The sequence below is a fragment of the Melopsittacus undulatus genome, chromosome 13 (genome assembly GCF_012275295.1).
Source record: "Melopsittacus undulatus isolate bMelUnd1 chromosome 13, bMelUnd1.mat.Z, whole genome shotgun sequence".
Taxonomy (NCBI): domain Eukaryota; kingdom Metazoa; phylum Chordata; class Aves; order Psittaciformes; family Psittaculidae; genus Melopsittacus; species Melopsittacus undulatus.
Window position 1 is genome coordinate 1,929,456 of NC_047539.1, and position 14,907 is coordinate 1,944,362.

General features: G+C 42.6%; 1 protein-coding gene across 2 annotated transcripts in view; it reads right to left on the reverse strand.

The window, feature by feature from the left end:
• USP32 (ubiquitin specific peptidase 32) overlaps positions 1–13,174 on the reverse strand; it is a 72,310-nt gene extending 59,136 nt beyond the window's left edge. For both annotated transcript variants that reach the window (XM_034068860.1, XM_034068859.1), the window contains exon 1: positions 13,068–13,174. In XM_034068860.1, coding sequence (XP_033924751.1) covers positions 13,068–13,125 — 58 coding nt within the window. In that variant the 5' untranslated portion in view covers positions 13,126–13,174. The remainder of the gene's footprint in view (positions 1–13,067) is intronic.
• Positions 13,175–14,907: the final 1,733 nt, after the last annotated feature.

Consider the following 14,907-nt stretch of genomic DNA (forward strand, 5'->3'; position numbering starts at 1 on the left):
CAAAAGCTTAAAATATTTTATTTGGCTACATGAAATCATTTATTCTAGTATAAAGGTGGCCAGCCAAAAAAGAGAAGAGAAAAGCCAAGGTAAAAAACCACAGTGTAGTGACAATGCTGGAAATCAAAACAGGAAACTAATTACTACATAAGCAGGAAGAGAAAAAACAGAGGATAAGAAGTTCATTTAAGGTAAAGGGTCAATAAACTTGGAGCTCATCTGACTAAAGTATCTTACCTAGTAGGCTGGTACTTTTCCCCAGAATTGGAAGCATCCAAATGCCCACAAAACTCTACAAACACATACACAGAGTTAGAACTTCCAATGTCACTACTGGATGCAAGCCAGCTTGCTACATCAGGCCCCTAAAAACCCCATAAAACTGAAACCAAAAGGACACCACCAGCCCTGCAGATCTCAAATCTACAAAGCAAGCGGTAATTTGCCACCATGAGCACAGTGTTGCACTTATTCTGCACTAAAAATAACCAACCCTGAATTTTAACAGAACAGACAACTCGACCATCCTTTGGAAAACCAACTTCACCCACCCCAAACCCCTCCTGACTTTCAGCTCAGGTTTGAAGAACTCTAATATTTGGATTTCTAAGCGACAGGTTTACAGGTTCAATATCAAACTCAAAGGGCATATAATTCTCTATCCAGACAATTATCTTCCCTGTAATCACTCGCTCAGTATTTCCCCCAGGAATCTTCATCCTAGTTATACATGGAAATTTTATTACTTTTTTCATTAGTCTTTATTGTGACTTAATGGCTGCGGTTCTGCAGTTGTCAAGAACCAAAGCAATTACTAAAAAGCTTCAAAGAGGCAAAAATGTGCAAGTGAACGTAGAGCAAGCTTGGTAACAACCCCAAATAGGAAGAACAAATTGCAAAGTACAATTGAGATAAATGAACCAGCTCTGACTAAAAAGAAAACCTCCACACCCACCCCTGTATGCCAAAAAGGGATCCACTGGAGAATATTCTGGGGGAAAACAAAGCCAAAATATCCTGCCTCCCCTAAGTTTTTGCTCCTGTCTGTTCTTTGAGGTTTGGTAGTAGTGGCTCATCCTCGTTTTAGACTGAACTATAATTCATATCAAAGGTTTAACATCTTGTGTGCGGAGACAGAAGATTTCGTTACTACAATAGGATTTGCCAATTTTCTGTAACATGAATACTTAGCACTTATGTGATGCTTTTATTCTTCAAAGAGCTTACTTCTCACAGTTACCATCCTCAAAAAGAATGCCAGTAATAAGCATCACCAGCCTGTTTTATCCATCTATAAAGTCCATCAGGACACACAGACATTACTATTTGGATTGTGTTTGCTTCACGCAAAGCTAATCAGTCCAGGTTCTTTGAAGACAGACAGACAGACAGAAAGAAAGAAAGAAAGAAAGAAAGAAAGAAAGAAAGAAAGAAAGAAAGAAAGAACTTGAGGAAATGGCCTCAAGCTGTACCAGGGAGGTTTAGACGGAGATGAGGAACAATTCCTTCCCCAAAGGGTGCTCAGGCATTGGAACAGGCTGCCCAGGACAGTGCTGGAGTCACTGTGCCTGGAAGTGTTCACACACTGTGTAGATGTGGCCCTCAGTGCCATGGGTCAGTGGTGGCCTTGGCAGTGATGGGAACGGTTGGACTGGATGAGCCTAAAAGGCTTTTCCAGCCTGGTTGATTCTGTGATTCTGTGAAGTTAAAAGAAAAATATTACTCACTTGCAAGTCAAGTGTTTTGGCACAAACACACTGCACATATGTACATATACACACAGCTGATGGACAACAAAAAGCTCTGTGTTCCAAGTCTTCCTATTCTCAATACATTTGTTTATATAATCTCAAACACAAATGCAATGCGAAGTATTTTTGTGTCAGGTCACAAATTAATGTCTTCTGTTAGACTGTTATAAACACATCACCACCACTCTGCTGCACAAGCTGTAAATGGCTTACAACTCAACACAGAATCACAAACAGAGACAGCAGTCTATATGGTCAAGAAATAAAACAAAACCATGTTGTTCATTTCAGGACCCTATTCTATGGTCAGTAGAACACCAAGAACTGAATCAGAGATATATTTAACAGACAAGAGCAAACAATCAGTATCATTATTTCCAAACTCCATTTCCACTGCTGCACCTACAACTAAGAGAAATCTCCACTAACATCCAAGGACCAACATTTTGAAGCACTATCCTGAAGGACACCACACCAGCTTTAAGTATATCTGTGCTCTGTTAAAGAATTTGTCTCTAGAAACATTCATCATTAGATGTATACTATTCCTAAGGTCCTACTTTCAGAAGAATAAACCAGCCAATTCAGATACACCATGTAACAGCTGCCTGGGAAACAATCTTCCAGTCATTTCACTGCTGCTGACCAGCTGAGGTTGATGTGATGACTCAAACTGCAGAACTCCATATAAACACGCTGTTGTTTCACACAAACTGAAAAGGTATCAGAACAACTTAACACTAAAGAGCTACATAGCGTCAGCAGTTGGAATGTCTCCTTTGAATCCCTGAAGAGACTCACAGGATACCCTCAAGGACATTACAGCCTCTGCTAGAAGCAGGACATCTAGATAATAACCTATGAACATTTTAAATGAAGATATGTTTATGAAATATTCTGTTCTTGTAATATTCATGCTTCTGCAGATATTTTGCCCGTGTTCTACATTAGAATTAGTGTATATTATGGCTCCTTCCTCCTTTAACCTGTCTGCATTGCAATCTACTCATTACTGAAAGAATAAGATTAGTTTACACAAAATAGTTACACAACTGTTCTTTAAGCAAGGTGATTAGAAGACAATGCTGAACTGCAGGTAACACAATGAAGTGGGGAATTTGCTAGTGGTGAAAAGAGTGATTCTAATTCTTCAGGAAAAGAAAAATGATGCTGTTGGCTGGAGGACTGGAAAACAGGGATGAAAAAGTTCTTCTATTATTTTTCCACTGATAACAACCTTTGTTCACATCCTCACAGAAGGCAGAGCAGGCTACACTGACTGTACTAACTGCTGCTTCTTAAAACAATGCTGCTCCAGCTATGTGAAGTGCTAATCCACTTATCTAACTTTTAAACTAACATCCAGGATTTAACTATATCACATTGTCAAGGAAAAAGGGGTAAAAGTCTTTATGACAAGACTAGGAAATTTCCAGTGCAAAGTTAGATTTTGTTTCTGGATAACACCTAACAATGAGAAACATGGATTGAAAGGAAGTGCTTCTTCAGCCCGAAATAGAGTCATGAAACCATATTCAAGTTCATTTTTAGAACAAATTCAATCTGTGAAACTGAAGTTCTCATAATTACTCTCCCAATACTTTCAGTTCTTTTTCCTCTACATCCACGGCCATTAAATCTGGCACCTCCTGTTCTGCTCAGGTTTCTGAGTTTCTCCCACATCTTTTTCATTCAAGGTTTCAGAATTTTAGAAGAAAAAAAAATCCAAATTAAAGTGATAAAATTAAACATTTAAGACAACTGTTTGTTGTAGAGCTCCACTGAGACAGTAGCATATACCTGTTAAAGCATTTCAGTTCGTGACTTGCTGCCAAAGCAGCCTGCCACAGGACAAAACCTGAGCATTTCCACTACCACTTGAAATTAAGATAAGGAATATCAATTCAAAACACAAAAGAAATGTAAGTACCCATTCTATATTAAATACTTGACATGAAATTAAATCATATGAGCAGATGACAACTGAAAGACCAGCTCACAAAAAGACAAGACACAATGAATAAAAAACACGGCTTATGAGGAAGAATTCCAAACGGCTTTAATAGGTTTTATTGTTAAAGAATGAAGAATACATTTTTCTACAGAATGCAATTATCCCTTCTCTTCTGGCCTGGTGACACTGCCTCTCATAACTTCTTGGTCCAATTCAGACTCTAAGAGAAACTCTGAAGGGTTTCTCCTTTATAATAATCATCAAAATAAGTGTTTTACAAGACACTGAAAGGTATCATTGTGTTTTCTTTTGTAGTTACTGGTTAGAAGCATGTGTGGCACTGATGACTGACGTGGCTGCCTCCCTGCAGGCTAGTTCTGTGCTGCCTTTCCTTGAGGCTCATGGCATGTACCTGTGGAGAACATGACTAGAAGAGAACTCAAATCCCCTTTAAGGTACAGGTTGCCTCACTGGCTGTTTAAAAACAAGTGTATGGTAATGTGTAAAGCCAGATGATATTTCTGCCCATTTCCTCAGTTCGTCCAGAGATACTCATTATGATTAAGGGGCTGTCCTGGTAGTTTCAACAGCATCCAAGTACCAGAATCTCCGGATTGCTTTCAGCACATTGCACCTTAATGCATTACTGAATGCATTAACCTATGCAGATTATGAATACCATTCCAGAAAAAAGAGCATTATTTTGCCCCAAATGCACCACAAGCCAAGCACAATAAGCTTCTAACCTTACCAGCATATTTCCATGGGATACAAGAGGCTCATTATTGTTGAGACAGACTAAAAGGAGAGGGGAGAGAAGGGTGTAAACATGTCAGAGATCATGGCATGTCACTGGATATTCCAAGTCACCCTACCTGTGATAGCTCATTACTTTAGTGGCAGCAATGATTCACATAAGTAACTATTTCAGCACTTGCACCATTTTAACGTAAGTTATGCATACAATGGGAAATAAACCCTGTCCAAACTGTCTTGACTATCATTTGTCTAAACCTTTCTCAGGCATGTCCCATTTTGCGTCAAAACTATACAAAAACCTTGCTGTAAATCAACAAAATTACCCTTTCATTTTCTAGAATATACTAACTTATTAGATTATTTAACCAAGAAACACAGTCTTCTGGTTCCTAAAGCTCAGCCATGTGTCCATAGTACACTAAAATCACAAAGGAGATTTTTTGTATTGTCATTATAGTGAATGATTTACTGGTCTGCACAGGAAAATGCTGTGGCTGCAGCAGTTCTTAAACAGATTTGGTGAATGACTACGAAGTGTATGCAGACACATTTTGTTTCAAACCAAGACCTGAACCCAGCTCATAGCCTCTAAGAATCAGGAATCCAGAAGAGCTTTTACACTGATTTCATAAAACTGCAGTTGAAAGAGATGCACTCTTTCCAAACGCATCCCTACCTATAAGGATTACCCAGCCTTGCTCAACTGTAAACACAAGCTCATTAAGAAAACACTTCAGAGGTGTTAAAATTCATAGGTAAAAAAGGAAATGCTAAGTATTATACACAGCTAAGCTGAAAACACTAAAGATATACAGACACAGTCCTCACTAGCAAAAGTAAGATGTCCCTGAAGAAATCACAAAGAGAAAGTGCATTAGGATTTTGCCACTCTTTAGGCAAGCAGGGTATTTTCATTCCAGTAAGTGCTAGCAATAACATAGTATTCAAAGTTTTGTGAATTAGATCCTTTCAAACTCTTAGGCAGAATCTACCTTAATGGCTTTTTCTTTTACATTCATCTTTGCCCAAAGGCTTCATTGTCTCATTATGTAAATGACTTTTTCATATGAAAATTAGATGTTAAAGATGCTTTTTGTAGTTTTTCAATACTGCAAAATATCACATGGACATTCACAGTAATTCAGACTACTTAGAATTAACCTCCAGAACTTTCTTCCTATAAAGAAGCTTTAACTAGGAAATCATCAGTTTTATTATGAACAATATCAAAGACTAGATTGTAAAACGCAGTTCAGAAAACACGCATGCAGAACTTGAAGACCTGTATGTATACCTTCAGCACACTTTCCACTGCATGTCCTTGTAGAACACAGCTAGCAGTTAATGACACTCAACTGGAGCTCGCCTGAAGAGAAGCTGGGCAGCTCAATCATACGCTGTGTGCTCCTGAGTAGCCTCCACTGAACACCAAGTCCCACATGTTATTCAGAATAATTCTGTAAGTTTCCACCAAATAGTTCAGTACTGATAATAGATACCAAGGGCACAGCAACAGAGTGGACAGCAAACACCACACTCATTACAAAGGCAAAACTTTTCAGTTAAGGGCAGGCAGAAAAAGTCTCACTCTTATACTAGTGAAGAATACCACTTTACAGGCATCCATAAGTACCCAACTCCAAGGTTCCACAATGAAACAGCAAGCATTTCTTGGTGCAATCCCTCAGTCAGCTACAGTAAAATAAGACCACAATTCCCAACCCAAGGAGGAACACAGCACCTATCCAGCCCTACAGGACTCAAGTGGATGCACAGCTCCTCATTGAGCAAATCTTTACAATTAACAGACTACTAGGAAATAACCCAGGATGCCTTAAAAACCCCAACTGAGCAGCTCTGGGTTACAACAGCCCTTGCAATAGCTAAGTCAGTGGACAAAAAGAGTTATGGTATTTGAAAATGCAACACTTGCTCTATCCCCTCCTCCCTCCTTTTTCTGTATGCTCACTGTATTTGGAACTTCCAGGATGAAAAAGAGAAAGCAGGATTATGTTAAAAATAATTAGTAGCTAAGTCATACAGATGCCATAAGAGCTCAAGGACATACGACTCATTAGACCTACTTGGCACTTCCCATATACCAAATAATTTAGAACCAATGTAGAAATTCACAACCTAACCAAAAATGTACTCAACTTTCAGAAGATATTCTGTTAAATTACAGACATTAATAACATCTGGGGTTATTTGTTTCCAAATACAGAAACATAATAATCAGCCCTATCACAAAGCAGCAGTTCTATAATAATCTTGATTTATAGGATTACATAGACATATCGTGCCTCACCTAATCACATCACTCGCTGATGTTACGTTCTTTTTCATTCTCACAAAGCCTGCCATCCCTTCACAGGCCCAGTTTTTGACCATGATTTTTGTCTAAGTCTTAAGGAACTGAATGCTTTTCTGACTTCCCTTTGAGGAGAAGGGGGTGAGTGTTGTTTTACTCATTTCTTCTACAGCGCCAGCAGCCAGAAAGTCTGATGCTGTTATAAGTCAAGTACAACAGGACTCAAGCAGTCCCCTCTTTCTTCCCCCCCCCCCCCCTTCATATTTCATTAGAGATGCTCCACATCATTTTGAAAAGCTTCCAGTTTCTATTTTGGTCTTATTTTATTTTCCCTGTAGAACACTGTCAGGTAGACATAAGACCCTGATGTTGTATTTCACAAAAACAAGGCTTTACAAAATTCAAGATGAACAGAAATATTTCATAGAATCTATATGGTAGGAAAGAATCTCAGGAGGTTACCCAGTCAACTTTGTGCTTGAAACTGAGCCAACAGTGAACTCAGCCCAGTATGGGTATTTAATAAAAACAAAAAGCCAGGAGTGAAAACTAGAAAGTGATCAGAAAGAGGTGCCCATTAAAATAATTACTTCAATGACTGAAATACAAGAAACAAAGCAGGACAAGCAACAGCTGTATGACCTATGAGATATATAGGCATATAATCTATACAACAAATACATGTTTTGAGTACTCAGTTTTAGTCTACATCAATAGAAGATAATACATTGTGTCTGTAATAGCCTGATAGTGTACTTTCAGCCTCTATCAAGATGTTTAACACTCAAAATCAGGATTTGTTCAGCTTACCCTTTAACTTCCAGCCAACATGGCTGGAATATTATATATTTACACTCACTTGGCAGCTTTCCTGACCACTTTGATTCAAATCTCTAGTACCACGCTGACAGGACAAAAATGCATCTAATACTATGAAACTACTGTTATGTAGAGACACAATTCACCTGCTGAAGTGAGAAACCAGAGGACTCCCAAAATTTACTGAACCGTATTTAAAGGTTTTAAGGTCTTTTCACTTTAAGATATTGAACTGTTTCTTGTTTATGAGATACCTACATTCTTAAACCCACTTTTATTGCTGCAGATACAGCATTTGAGCACTTACCAAGGTACTGCCCCACTTGGTACAGAGGGACTTGGCCACCACCTAAGAATTACTGAAAACCTACTAGAAAGCATGCAGTCAGCTCCGTCAGGACCACAGCATTCACAGAAGCCTAAGCAGGAGACAACATTTCCCTCAAATTTGTAAGTTTTCAACTGGTATTTTGTAAAGAACTTCTAAAGACAACAGAAGACATCTCAGGAAAGGAAACTTACTGTTAGCTAACTTAAGTCCACCGTACAAATGTTCCTCATTCCAATAGGAAATAACTTGAGCAGTTAAAAGAAGAGGTTGAAAACCACTGAGTACACTTCTCTAAACTTGGAACCTGAACTGAAAGAAGAGAAAGTGGTCACTGCAACTTAACAGATGAATGACTGATAAATAACCTCTCCTCTTACAGCAACCTCTTTTCATCAGTTCGTGGAAGCAGAATTCCCCGAGTCATTTGTGCATTGCAGCACATGCTCAACCAGGACTACAGAGGTACCCTCCCGAAACAAGTATCAGAAGTGAATGCCAGAGTTGTGAAATAATTACTGCTCTCTGAATTTGAGCAGCTACTTGCAGCTCTACAGATTTATAAACAGGAAGCGTGAAGCTATGCATTCATACCTGCTTTAATTGTAGGACAGAGACCTAAAGTCATCAAATACTGGCTGACATAAGTCTTGCTGTATAATCTACACTGTCTCAACAGGGGATCCTATTCATTGTGAGCTAAAAGAAAAAAACTGCCTGACAGAGACCAACATATCCCAAAGAATCTTCACCTGCCTCTGGCATCCAAGCACTGCTTTTCAGATGTGAAGGAAAAGCAAGTACAACTGCCTTCATGGGATACAGAAAGAAAAGAATAAATCACTAAAATGGTTCCCTGACCATTTTTCCTAAAAATATCATCTGGGATTTAAAAAGTTAATTTTATAATCAGGAGTAATAAAAAGTGATTTTCTCTGGGCTCAAGGGCTGAGTCCATGGATTTTGTACCAGGCTGAGATTAAGACAACCTCAAATAAATGATTACATATTTGCACAAGTTGTCCATCATCCTTTTGTCAGATTTATTATATCTGTACCTTTGAGGATGTTAATGATCAGACACCACATATATATGCCTTGATTTAAATAAAACAATGTAGCTATTTCTCAAATTCAACCAAGACACAAAAGGTCATTAGCAAGATTTATCCTCTGCCCATCACAGAACATCAGTCATTTTTGGGAAGCACACTTTTTTTGGCTTAAAGCGTGTTTTCATTGCTTTGACAGGATTGATGTTCTCCAATTGGTGGCATCTTTGAGATGCACAAACATGAAAGAAAACTGCCTTCACAAATTACTATTTCATGACCTCTCCAGAGGAAAATCCTGTGAAATTGATATACCTGCAAGTTTTCCCTCAGTATTAGTCAGTCTGTAATTGAATGTACATTTTTAAAAGACAGCACCATTTTTGTTCTTTCTTTTTGCTCTTTTTCTGAGATCACTGCACACAAAACACAATGAAATGGATCTATCTGCAGCCATTCATTTCTCCAAACAGTATACTCACTGAGCACACTAACACTGTGGCAGTTCTCCCTTCTTTACCTGGATTTAAGCAGAAAGGAAACCTCACCATCCCCTCTGGTGCAAATTTGACAGACCTATCTTATTCACTGACACTTCTTTGTAAGCAGCTACCCGACTAAATATTTAGCATACATAAACTGAAAATGGTGTGAATTAACATGATCTGGTTTAGGCAGCATTCACAGAAACTCTGACTATAGATTCTGTAATCTCCTAATTTCCAAGTACCTTCATAAATTTACACTGTCTGTGATTATATTCTGAAAGTTCCTGAACACATTAACAGTCACTGAAAAATGCAGTCCTTTGGGTTGTGGAATAAATTGGCCATCAATACCACACAGCCATCTCTTTCCTAGGGAATCCTTATTGAAATACTCTGTACACAACACAGCTCAGAAGCTTTTGTGCTGGAGCTAATACAACAGTAACAGCAAGTTCTTCCTTTTATAAAGTTTTATTGGCCTAAACATAGCTCTTTAAGGAATGGAGTGTCAAGGCTGCCAGCAGAACAAGCAAAAGATAAGGCAGACTTTAGAGTGCTACCTCCGTGGGGTAAAGCAAGGCCTAACATTGAGCAGCTCTCAGAAAGAATGAGGACTCAAATCAGAGACACAGTTGGAAAAGGCACCAAACCAAAAAGGAAAGTCTGCCTGACCTGAGGCACTGCCCTAGGAAACAACTGCTGTTGCAGCTGAGGGCTAAGAAAAAAAGGCAACAAGCTCAAGAGCCACATTTCCAGTTTATGCCATCACAAACTTAAGCTTGATAAAATAACCAATAATCTCATGCCCATTTTGGAATGAAGCACTTCTTTTACTTGACCTATAATGAATTGTCCATGAATTTCACCTCCTTACAAAGAAGTCATCCTCAGGAGGAGGTCTAAACGGTTAGGAAGAGCTCTCACCACAGGTTCAGAACCCATGCCTTTTCTACAGCAACAGGTAAAGTAGTGCCTCTGGCTACTATAAATAAGATGACTATAACCTGGCAGTGCTCATAACAAGAGATGTCTAAAATAGCATCCCTTACTTTTCACTCCCAAACTATGCAACTGGACACAGATTTTACAGAACATAAGGAAAAAGGGAGACTGATGAGACTCTGTGTGACCTGCACTGGTGGACACAAAACAACTTCATCATCCCCATCCTCACAGCCACGTCATCCCCAGTGCAGTCAGCTGTCTGTGCCAACAAGGAGGAAAAAAATATATGTAACTGCAGTCCTATCTCATGCTCAAGGGTGAAAAAGGCCATTAACACAAGACTGCTCTCACGTTTTCATCTCCTTGAATAGAAGTTATATTTTAGCTATGGTTATTTATATTGTGAGCATTTAACCACAAAAACTCTCCTCACCTTCACAACCTTTGGTTACTCCCAAAATGGAATTGCAATAAATCAAATCGCAGCCATTCACAGCTTAAAAGGCAGCCTTGTTTTCCAAAGCTTACAGAACCAGCAGCACTCACTGCATTCTTCCAGGCATTCCAAACAACTGAGCTTAAAATTAGCAAAACTCAAAAATATGACCACAATAATGCGCACAATTCTACAGGTCCAGGTAACCACTACTGATTACATGTGAGGAATTCCCAGTTGAAGAATTTGCACAAGGTGACCTCATATAAAGCTTTCTGAGCATTTAACGGCCAGGACACAATGTTACAGAAGGTGGATCTAACAGGACATAAAGATATTTGGCTTTCTTTTGTTAATGTTTATGTTTATCCACTAAGGCTGTTTGTGGCCACTCTAACACCACAAGTACCAGCATGGCTCTGTGCAAGTAAGAATGGCCTAATAAATAATGTTTTGATAACTAGCCCCTTTTATACATACAGTGATTCACTGGTTAAGTAAACAATGTAGTTATTTAGCAAAACATCAATTTATATTAGAGAGCCTAAAACAACTTTTCTGTTCTCCTGCAGAAAAACAGTATTAAATGCCTCATACGGATAGAATAACATCAAAGCAAAATATTCCATTCACTGTGGAAGAAATAATTTTAAGTAACTTTCTAAAAATCAACCTCATAACTTTAAAAGAAAACAGTATTATGTCAAGTAAACTTTGCATAATGAAACATCCAGAGCAAGGCAGAATGAGAGTTTAAATCAAATTCAAAACATTTGATTTTTCTTATTCATGGCCTCTGGAATATACATGTTGACCAAATGAAGGTATTCTCCACCACAGAGCTTATTTCAAACACTTCTTGTTCTATTCAACTTCATACCTCTACCAAGCTACATTTATAGCTCCAGTTCCTCTAAAAAATACATACACCGGTGCTTTTAAAGACTTTCTATACTCTTACTAGAAGTGAAATTCTTCAAGGCTGTTAAGATTAAAACCTGCAAGGAAAGGGAGTTTGCATCTTACATGTGCTTTTCCTGCTCAACAGTACGTTACTCCATTTCCTATGGCATCCCTCAGAGAATTACTCCATTTCCAGGGCATCCCTCAGAGAATTCTCCATTAAAAATAAAGATTTAATTTAAAATGATTTTAAATTCCATTTCACATTTGCTTCTCCTTCAATGAACACCCAGCATCCATGCACACTTTTCCCTTACCAATCACTGCGTGCTTCTCAGATTTAAGTAGACATAAAAAGGGCAGCCATGTACTGGTTTGAGCTTTACAAATGTTATCAATGCTTTAAATATCAAACAGGTGAACTGCTTTAACTGTACTACATCAGACCAATGCACAACTGAGCAACACTTACTAAAATAAACCTCTATCCTCCCTGCAAACCCTTTACTGCTGAAAATTACTGCCCCTCTTTGTCCTTGGACTTGGATATCAGTTCTAGGCAAGGTAGCTGATAGGATTTAGCTTGCCCGTCGCCTTGGAGCCCTGCAGCTGCAGGCATTCCGGTTGTTTATGTTTCCCCTTCACTAGTTCCTCTTTAAATTCTCCAGGAGGCATCTAGAAACGGACTAAACCAGCAACATACATAATAACCCACTCAAGCTACATCCATCACCCAGCCCTGCGATGCCGGATGCGCGCTCCCTATCGCGGGCAGCAGCAGGTAAACACGAGGAGCCGGCAGGTATGGGAGAGCCGCGAGGTGACAGGAGCAGCGCGGCACGTCCCGGCACACCGGGATGGCCGGTGCTCCCAACGCCGTTCTCCAGGGGAGCCGGGAGAGCGACGGCAGGGCCGAGGGTTGCGAGGCGGCAGGAGGGTCTGAGGCACTCAGCGCCAACCGGGTGCCTCGGCCCGTCCGTTCCCTGCCGGGCCGGCTGCGGGCAGGCACCGGCAACCGCTGCCAAGGCGTGGAGGCGGCCGGGAACGGAAGCTCCTGCCCGCGGCTGCTGCCCAGGCCCCAGGGCTGAGGCAGGGGGATAAATAAATAGGGGAGGGGAGGAAGGGGGCGGGGAAGGAGCCTGAGGTACAGGAACGGCGCAAGTGCCTCCGCGCCGGGTCTGTCATGGTGGTGCCAGGAGCCGCCTCACGCCGCCCGCTGACAGGGGCAGAGCGGGGCCCCCCCACCCGCAGCCGCCGCGCCCCCTCCCCGCCCCACCGAGGCTCGCTCCGCACATCCCCCCCCCCCCCACACCCTCCTCACCCCTTCGCAGGGCCTCGTCGTAGCTGAGGAAGCCGATGCGGGACTCCTTGGCTCCCATGGTGCCGCTCAGTCCATGGCCTCCCGTTCGGCCGCTGGGCGCCGCGGACCCGGCCTGCGCCGCTACCGACTGGGGAGCGCAGGGCGGGGGGGGGGGGCGGGGCGGGCCGGCGAGAGGAGGCGGCCGCGCGCCCTCCCCGCCGCCGCCTCCTCCATGGCGGGTCACGTGAGGAGCCTGCCCGCCCGCCGGGCGGCCGCGTCACGTGACGGGGGAGGGCTGTTACGGCTGCTTCCCCCTCCCTCCGCACCCCGCTGACGGACAGCGCGCGCCCGCGTCACGTGACGCGGCGGCACCCCGCCTCCCCCTAGCGGCTCGCCAAAGGTGGCGGCGGAGCGGGAGGGTCTGAGGGCACCGGGGACCGGGCCTTGCCCCATGGAGGGTCTGAGGGCACCGGGGGCCGGGCCTTGCCTTGCCCCATGGAGGGACTGAGGGTACCGGGGGCCGGGCCTTGCCTTGCCCCGTGGAGGGTCTGAGGGCACCGGGGGCCGGGCCTTGCCCCATGGAGGGGCCGTGGGGGCAGCCCGGGGCCGGGCCTTGCCCCATGGAGGGGCTGAGGGCACCGGGGACCGGGCCTTGCCCCATGGAGGGGCTGTGGGGGCAGCGGGGGCCGGGCCTTGCCCCATGGAGGGGCTGCGGGGGTAGCCCGGGGCCGGCAGCTGGACCCGTAACCGGCAGCGGGCGCGGAAGAGGCCGCCTGAGGCATCCCGGGCCCTGGCTGAGGGCCGTGCTGCGCAGGGTACAGAGCGGAGGGGCCTGTGGGGAAGAGCGCTCCCCGGGTTGGGCACACACGCACCGAGGGAAAGGCGCAGCGGAGCCCGAAGGGCCGGTGTGGTCACGGCAGAGCGAGGGGTGCGGGTCTGTGTCTGCGCTTCGGACCTCACAGGGGACCGCGGCTCTCCTCGGGAAGTGCCCTAAGGAACACTGTAAGCGCGGGGGGACAGTAGAGTGTTCCTGTCCCACTAAAAATGGCTTTTCTGAAACAGAAACACGGGCTGAAGGGTAAAAGGATCGAAAATACTCCTGTCCTCTGCTGTTCGGAAGCATATTTGCTTTTGCTGTTCAGTCCACACACAATGCGAGGGTTTCTCAACTGGTTTTGTTATATTAAGCCTGGTGCCATACCCTGGGTCACTCCCGAGCAGAAAAGGAGTTTGGAAGAAAACACTGATTTCCAAGGGCAGCTAGTTCCAAGGATAGATCCTGCACAGAAACAAAGCCTATGAAAACATCAGTTGCAAGTCATTCCCTAAGTTCTGGTTTCTGTACTGAGGGATCTTACCACATCAGAGCTGGAGAAGGTCAGGCCCAAGTTACTTTCTTGCTGATGTAAGTTCACACGTAGGTATTTTTATAGCAAACATTCCAAACAAATTTCATCTCTGATACACAAAGCCAGGAATGCTGCTTACAGAGGAGCTTAGCTTGAAGGCCAGATATCTCCTCATGCAGCACTACTCGAGTGCAAAGATGCTATGAATGAATGAAGCTCTTAAAGTGTCTTTACATTGTTTGAAATGTTGGAAACATACTTTACCCACCAGCCACTTGTTACATATTTATGTCTTCAAAAGAATTTAAGTTCCTTTATATCCTCGTACTCCTGTGCTGCCTTTGCATGCCTCTTCTCCATATAGTCCCTCACCCAAGCAGCTTTCCATATAATGTAAACTCTTCAAAATATTTGAATGAATTCAACAAAATTGGCAATATCAGTCAAAAGCATAAGTTGGCAATATTAGAAACAGCCAGAGAAGTCAGTTTTATCTTGTGATTCAATAAAGT